Genomic DNA, 8329 nt, shown 5'->3' with positions numbered 1-8329 from the left:
CTCCACTTGGCCGATTGGCTCCACTTCACTGGAATCTGGATTTGCGGGGACGACGGGACAAGTCACCAGTGCGGAGGTCGGGAGACGCTGATGCCCACGCTATCGTCTGCACGCAAACGCCAGTCAAAAGCTGACCTTTCTGGCTCACACATAAGAGATCAGACCACCGCACCACGCCACCCGAGGCCTCCACGACATGACCCATCATCGCCCCAGACGCATCCCCAGCGCGCCACCAACCCCACCACATCCACCCCCACGGGTCCACCATCGCCGTTCGCCCCGCCCCGCCACGCGCCACCGCGCCACGACGCCCGGCCCCCGTCCCCTGTTCGGCGCCGGATCCGCTGCGCTTACTACCATCTACGAAGGTGGGCCCCGGCCGAGCGACTCCCGCGCGTCAGAAACCACGGGCCTCCTGCACCGCGCTCCGTCGGCGGTAAAAAAAAAAGAGAGGAGGAAGCATGGCCGGCCGGCTCTGAGACCCGGGTCCAAATCTGGGTGACGCCCGTTGACCGCGACTAGGAGGGGAGTGGCCGGGAGCGAGCGAGAGCCGGGGGAGGGAGGAAGAGGGGAGGAGTGAGCCGGAAGGACGCAAGCCGAGGCGACGCGAGCAGCAGCGGCCACCTCGCGCACGCATTTCTCCGTACACGCCCACCCGCTCCTTCCTTATCTCTCCTCAGCAGCAGCCCCCCACCCTTCTCGGCGAGCCGATCTGGCATGAAGCGCCAGCGGTCGTCCTACGTCGACGACGATGACCCGGACGGCGACAGGCGGAGGTTCTATGACCGCGGGGGCCCGCCGTCCCCGCTGCCGCCGCGCCGCCGCCCCGCGGAGTACGAGAGCGACGAGTTCGACCGCCGGACCGGCTTCGGCGGCGGCAGGTTCTACGACCACCGCTACCGGGACTCCCCCTCACCGCGGGGCTATGGCGGGGACCGGGCGATGCACCGCTCCGAGAGCTTCTCCGGCTTCCGCCGCGAGTTCCCCAAGGGGTTCCGCGCCGACCGCGACCGGTCGCGCTGGGATGCGAGCGGCAGCGGCAGCGGCGGCGGCGGCTCGGCGTGGCGGCGTCCCGGTGGCCCCTGGAGGGATCCGCACGGCTTGGACGGCCACAAGTCTGCGACCAGGCGGCAGGCGCCGTCGCCGCCTACGCCCCCTCGCCGGTCTCCTAGTGAGCCCAGGAGGAGGATAGATGGTCCCAAGGGGGACAAATTGAGGAAGCACAACTGCGGCGCCGGTGAGATCGAGGAAGGGGAAGTCGCGCCAGATCCGGACGCCAAAGCCCCGCCTCCGCCATCCGCCGCGGAGCATCAGAAGTGGGTTGACTCAGGCCGTCCTGATGACAAGGGAACTAGTAAGAGATGCGAGTTGAAGAAAGTGGATTCTCCTGGGCCGAGACTAAGAGTGGATTTGAGAACTCAAGCTGCCGACAACTTGGGGAAGGAGAAAGGGAAGATCAGCGATGATGCAGTTGCAGAAGCAGGGAAAGTAACAAACACGCAGCATGAGAAATCAGCATCGGATGTCACAGGGAAAGTAGCAAACACACAGCATGAGAAATCGGCATCGGATGTCACAGGGAAAGTAGCAAACACACAGCATGAGAAATCAGCATCGGTTGTCACAGAGAAAGTAGCAAACGCACAGCATGAGAAATCAGCATCGGATGTCATGGGGAAAGTAACAAACACACAGCATGGGAAATTAGCATCGGATGTCACAGAGAAAGTGTGTGGAGGAGATGAAGCTGCCAGTGCTGTTGATCAAGGTGGACAGAGCACTTCCTCCGCTATGCAGCTGGAAGCGCGGCATGACGCAGTGGTTACACGACAAGATGGTGCCAACGCTGCTGATGTGGGTGTGCAGAGCACTTCATCTGGTATCCTGAAGGAGGCTACCATGGAAGAAGTGGAGACTACCATGGAAGAAGTGACAACAGAAGTTGAAACTGCCATTGCTGTCAATGATGTTGAGAAGGGCACTTCATCCAGCATACAAAAAGAATCACTGCAGGAGGTAGTAATGGCATTAGGCGAGGCTGCTAGTGATGATGATATTGTTTGGATTGGCAGTTCATCGACTACGCTGCAGAAAGTTCTTCCTAAAGAAGCAACAGATGGAAACGTCAATGGCGGTGGCGGTGTTGGAAATTGCGCTTCATCCAGTATCCTGCAGGGGGCGATGCAGGAGGAAGTGAAATATGTAGATGTAGCTGCCAATATTGCAGATGCGCCAAAAGAGGTCAGTTCTTTCAGTATGCCGAAGGAAGTGGTGCATGAAGACGACACACCGCTAACTGCTAATACCATTAATTTGCTAGGAGATAGCAACTCATCCGTTATGCTGGAGGAAGCAATGCATGAGACAGTAACCACGAAAGAACTAACCGCCAATGCGCCTGACGTAGCTGGAAAGAGCAGCTCATCTACTATGCTCCAGGAAGATGTCATGACTTCTCTGTGCCAAGAGTCTCAAGAAATTAAAGAAACTGAAATAGGAAATGTTGGAGACAAGAAGATTGATGAAACAACTGAATCTATCGCATCCCAGCCAGTGGAAGAGGGACTCGAGAGGTACGGTTGTGAAAATAGAGTTGCGCTTGACAAAACTGAAGTTGTAGAAGAAAAAGAAGAAGCAGTTGAGAATGAAATCGTTGCGAAACAAGTAATACATGTTGATCTGGAGGCCAAACTTGCAGGTACTGGTGCTTTCCTTCAGCCATCCAAGGACCATATTAAGGATACTGAGGAAGAGGGAACGACTTTGGATCTGATTATGGAGAAGCCAAGGGCTGAGGATATAGGAAAGGGTATAGCATTTGATGTCCTTAATAAGGCAGGTGGTGGTACTTTAGTGGGGAGAGGTTTTGACATAGGATTGCAGCCTGACACAGACCAAAAAGAAGCATGGAAATCTACAAGCACTACTTCCGGAAAGCAGGAAGATGACACACTCAAGATAGGGAGACTTGATCTTTCACTAAGCTTGTCAGGTGGTTTACAGGATCCTGAATTCAAAAGTTTTGTTCCCAGACCTGATTCTGTAGCCCATGGACCATGCTCTCAGTTGTCGTCGTCATCATCATCATTCTGCACAAATTCAGATGGAATAACAGCTTCTGTATCATTGACCAATTCTCAAGCATTTGTTCGCAACCCTAGTTTCTCACATACTCAACGGTCATTGGACAATTGTGAGCATTCAGTAGGCAGTAAACCTTTGTTTCAAGGAGTTGATCAGGTGAGCAACAGCACAGGATGGCAAGTAGAGTTGTCCTCAAACATATCTACTGAGAAAGGGAACCCTACCCCGCTACTTCAGAAAGCACTCCAAAATGGTCATTTGTCAGATAGCACTTTGGTTGGTGTGAACATGCAGAACAATGGGCTATCGCCAGTCCTGTCGACAGCACATAATCATGGTTCGCTTGATGCTGGATTGGGACATAGTAGACATAGGAGGCAGCTCACAAGAGAGAGAAGTAGCAGCAGTCTTTCAAGGGGTGAGCTGCAGCATGAGGAACAGCTTGTTCTGAATGGTGCTGGTGTTGTTGAGAGGGTTATTTCCAAGATTGTTTCAGACCCTCTGAATTATACTGGAAGGATGCTTCAAGAGATGACAGGCAATTCTAGAGCATATTTGAGGGAGGCCATTTCTGAGATCATAATTAATGCTGATAAAAGAGGACAAATAGTAGCGTTGCAGGAGGCACTTAAAAAACGATCAGACTTGAATAGTGAAATACTGCAAAGGTGTCCACGGGTGCTGTTGGAGATACTTGTTGCTATAAGGACGGGTCTTCCAGATTTTTTAAAGAAAAGCAATAGCATTGCTACACCTGATTTGGTTGACATTTTTTTGAACTTGAAATGCCGCAATCTCTCATGCCAAAGCATTCTACCAGTGGTTGATTGTGATTGTAAAATTTGTAAGCAGAAGAATGGTTTCTGTAGTTCTTGCATGTGCATTGTCTGCTTGAAGTTTGACACGGCATCTAATACATGTAGTTGGGTTGGCTGTGATGTCTGTCTTCATTGGTGCCATACGGATTGTGGCTTACGCCACTCCCTTATTCGAAAGGGGGGAGCTGGTTCTAGAGCACATGGTACTAATGAAATGCAGTTTCATTGCGGTGCTTGTGGACATCCATCAGAGATGTATGGTTTTGTGAAAGAAGTCTTCCGAACATGTGCTAAACAATGGAGGGTGGAGGCTCTGATCAGAGAGCTTCAATATGTGGAAAGGATCTTCTCTGCAAGTGATGATGCAAGGGGTAGGAGAGTCAGGGACTTTGTCAAGCAGATGCTGATTAAATTGGAAAACAGGGGTTATTATTCTGAAGTCATCAAATATGTCATTGCATTCTTTTCTGGTAAGTCGCTACCATAAGTAGTGAGAAATAATAGTTAACACTCCATGCTTGTTCAGTTCTTGCTTTTACTTATATATTTCTAGACATATAAGACTAGTAACCATGTTAACGTCAACCGTGCTTGATCTTCAAACCAATAACAGATTAACAGTTACCCAGCTTGTAGGCTTTCTCATTAAGGATTCTCCAGTACTACAGATTTTGTGGTCCATGCTTTCAAAACTGGTGTAAATACAAGTGCAAGCTATGATTGATCGGCAAATTATATCTTGCTAACGCTCTGTTTCTAATTCCAGATGACAATCCTAACATGGGCAGTGGTCCATTAGTGCCACTAAAGGGCATTCCATGCAGCATTGCTGAAGGAATAAATGGGATTCCTAGTTCGAGTCGAACGGCAACATGGTTACCATCAGTTACCTTAGAAGGAGTCCCGTTCCTACAAAAAGCAGGTGTTGTTTCTACTACTGGGAGCCAATCAATGCCTAGAAAAATAGCTGAAACTGGATTTCAGGTGGTCAATAATAAGCCAGTTTCTGATGAACTGGATGGTCTAGTGAGGTTAAAGCAGGCTGAAGCAAATATGTACCAGGAACGTGCCAATGAAGCACGTAAAGAAGCCGAGAGTCTGAAAAATATCGTGATGGTAAAATATGCACGCATTGAAGAACATTATGCTACTCAAATGTCTGAACTCCACATAAATGAGTTGCAAGAGAGGCGCAAGCAAAACATTGAAGAACTTCAAGTCATTGAGAGATCGTACCATCAATTTCTCAGCATGAAAACGAGGATGAAAGATAACATTAGGGAGTTATTGTTGAAAATGGAGGCAACAAAACAGAATCTAAGCACATAAACGAGGTTACTGCCCGTGTTTAGTTGCAGATACCAAACTTGCTGAGCTTAGTGAAGGCAGACTCCATATTGTGTAAGTTATAAATCTTTCATGGTATATTCCCTTGATGATGCTGAGACTACCATACAGTAAGATTATTTATTCTCAAATGTTACCCAGTATCTTCCTTTGATAATACATCCAATTTTTGAAGCTGACATATCTACACAAGTTTTACATGTTATCAGCTCCTATATTTTGTGCACCATTCACATGGGTAAAATTATGAACAATTAACTTTAGTTGTTGATGCTTATTTTTGAATAACTACTTACATGCATGAGTTCTGTTTTCCGGATGTAAGTTTCTGTGAAATGGACAAAATAAAGTAACTGATTCTCTTCGAAGGTTCAGCTACTAAATTAGTGGACCTATCATTGAGTTCTATTCTTATTAAGAACATACCATCTGCTATCAGTAATAGCATGGCCTGTTGATTCAGAGAGTTATCACAATGCAGCTACTTTGCACTTTCATTTCCTATTTGAACAGTTTACCACAATTCAGACACACACAATGTCGTATATGGTTATCATAATGCAGAAGGAGCAATATTTTGGGGGGGATGAAATGATAAGCTCTCTGCTAGACTAATGTGGTGTATTTTTGCCTAATGAACGTTTACTGGATTGAGGCTCCAGAGTAAAGACAAATGGGTGTAGTATTATGTAACTATATTTGGAGAGAGGAACTTCTATCGCAAGTTCATTGATAATGTTGTGCCAAATCCAGCAATGTACTTGCATTAATTTTAATGGTAGAGGAAACAGGATGTAGTAAATCTATAAATTTATAGAGCTGTAAAAGACACTACCTTGTATCGGAAACATATGTCCTTTTAGAATTTTACTCAAGTATTATTGGTAAAATGCCATATTACCATTCCTTTATTTCAAATACTTTCCCTTTTTCCTCCTAAATACAATAAATACTAGAGTTATAGGCTCATTCTTCTTTATGATGAATGAGCGGCTAGGAAGGGTGGGCCTGGCATAGTGGTAGAGTATCTCCACTTGTGGCCTGGGGGTCTTGGGTTTGAACCAGCCTCCTTGCAGAATTATTGTGTAAGGGCAAGGCTGTCTATAAATTCCCTTCCCCAGACCCCACCTTGTCTGGGAGCTTTCGGCACTAGGTATAAATGGGGGGCTAAATTGGAACAGCCAAAAAAAGTGCATAGGGGGTGTAGGAGGAGCTACATTTTGGATCAAATTTGAAAGGCTAAAAAAACCTTAATTTCTATTTCGGAGGAAGTCAGAAAGTAGCAACCTACTCTTCAACCACCCTTTGTTTTGCACGCGATAGGAATTTCACGGGAGAACCACCGCCACCCCTTGCATTGTTCCTCCTTTGCCAGATCCAACGCACGTGCATCCGGCAGCACTCATTGCCATCCTTCGGTGGCAGGCGCAGCTCCCGTTCAGTGGCGGCCTACGGCATATTCCACGTCTTCGGATCCTGTCTTGCGGCTTTGGGATTGTTTGGACATAGGCCGGGGCGAAATCCCTGCTCGGCTTGCAGATGCTGGCAACGGCGACACCTGCGGGTGCCGTCACCTTCTTGGAGGCGCTGCCACGGCCTTTCTTCGTGCCCTCTTCGAGCACCAGGGGAAACCCTAGGCTCGAGGTCAGGTTCCTCGGATCCGGACGACGACGACGTCATGGCGTCATTTCCCTTCATGAAGGCGTCGTCTTGATTGCTCGTGGCATGCTCGGTACTGGTTTTCGAGATTGTTACATTGATTCGGGTCTTTTCTCTGGGTGGGTAGTTTTGCGCTGTGTTGTAGCTTCTGTCTGGGCCGAGCATCCCACGTCTCTCTGCTCCAGGCATCATGTTTGCGCCATCTTGTGGTTGTGCCATGTGATGTTCAACTTCTTCTATCAATGAAAAGATACGCAAGCTTTGCGTATTCGTGAAAAAAGATATATAGGCTGCTTCTTTTGAGCATTCTCCTAGGTTCACCGTATCGTGTTCATGTATTATGAGAATAAATTGAAATATTGATACTTTTGAATATCTCTCTTGTTTCTAGGAGGACCATCCTTCGAGCTCTTACGTGTCTGGTTGGCAAACGACTTGTCATCTTTCTTGAAGAGTTGCTCTTCAGAAAACAGTAATGCTGAATCTCAAGAAGGTGCGAGCAGGTGGGCAGGTCTCATTCCTAAGAACCAGTTTTGCTGATCCAGTTTTGAGTCAAGTACGACGGAACAGCGCTGGTTTGAAGCCAACAGCTATGTAAGCTCCTGGAAAGGAAATTTTTCTGGGTCCCGGTGGCAGCGGAATTATGTTAGGCCAGTTGGTGGTAGTGTACGTAGGGCATGGAACTGGATCTGTAAATTATGGTACGTCTGTACTTGCCATTTTCGATGGGAATATGTATGCATCAGGCCATGTCTGAAATGGCTAGTTTGTAGTCTCTCTGCAACAGATGAACGAAACTCTGCCCGAGTTATCGAAGACTGTCTCTCAGTTATTCTATCGTGATATTATCTCTCAGAGATTTCTGCTCTAAGCTGTTTGTCGTCGGAGAAAACGGTCTGGGGCATGTCTGATGGTAATGCTTAATGGGGGTATCCATTCTTGGTTGAACTGTATTCCTCACAAGCTGTGGACTGGCGGTAGCTTGGAACTCTGATGGATCACATTCACAGGACAGGGCCTCGGTGGGGGCCGATGATGACACTTTTTTTTCCAACCAGCCCAGCCCCCCTTTCGTTAATTGCTTATTCCATAAACAGAGTTTGTAACAGATCATTTTTTTTGCGGGGAAAAGAGAGTTTTATTCCATAATGAGAGAGTTATGGTCGAGAGGCAAAAGATCCTGAACACATGGTGGACCTAGGTGCAACCACACAGCCGTTTTATTCCCTTGGGTGACGGTTGGCGAACATCACGGGAGGCGATTCCGGGGGGATTCAATCTCGCCTAGGGTTCGCTTGTAGCCATGCCATCACCGCCCGGCGGCGATCTCCGGCTGCTGAGCGAGTCTCCCTAAACCTCTGTCCACTCCTTCCAATCCCACCACCAAAGGCCTTCGGTGTGGCTAGGGGGCACGGTCT

The 8329-nt window shown here is 48.2% G+C and overlaps 1 protein-coding gene across 1 annotated transcript; it reads left to right on the top strand.

The window, feature by feature from the left end:
- Positions 1–433: 433 nt before the first annotated feature.
- LOC119291188 (protein OBERON 4-like) lies at positions 434–7782 on the top strand. The gene is made up of 3 exons (XM_037569899.1): positions 434–4375; positions 4672–5306; positions 7303–7782. The coding sequence occupies exons 1-2, from the start codon at positions 721–723 to the stop codon at positions 5232–5234; spliced, it is 4218 nt and encodes a 1405-aa protein (XP_037425796.1). The 5' UTR covers positions 434–720; the 3' UTR covers positions 5235–5306; positions 7303–7782.
- The last annotated feature ends 547 nt before the right edge of the window (positions 7783–8329 follow it).

Source organism: Triticum dicoccoides, chromosome 4B, assembly GCF_002162155.2.
Source record: "Triticum dicoccoides isolate Atlit2015 ecotype Zavitan chromosome 4B, WEW_v2.0, whole genome shotgun sequence".
Taxonomy (NCBI): Eukaryota; Viridiplantae; Streptophyta; class Magnoliopsida; order Poales; family Poaceae; genus Triticum; species Triticum dicoccoides.
Note: the sequence above shows the minus strand (reverse complement) of the source record. Positions and strands in the feature narration are given on the sequence as shown.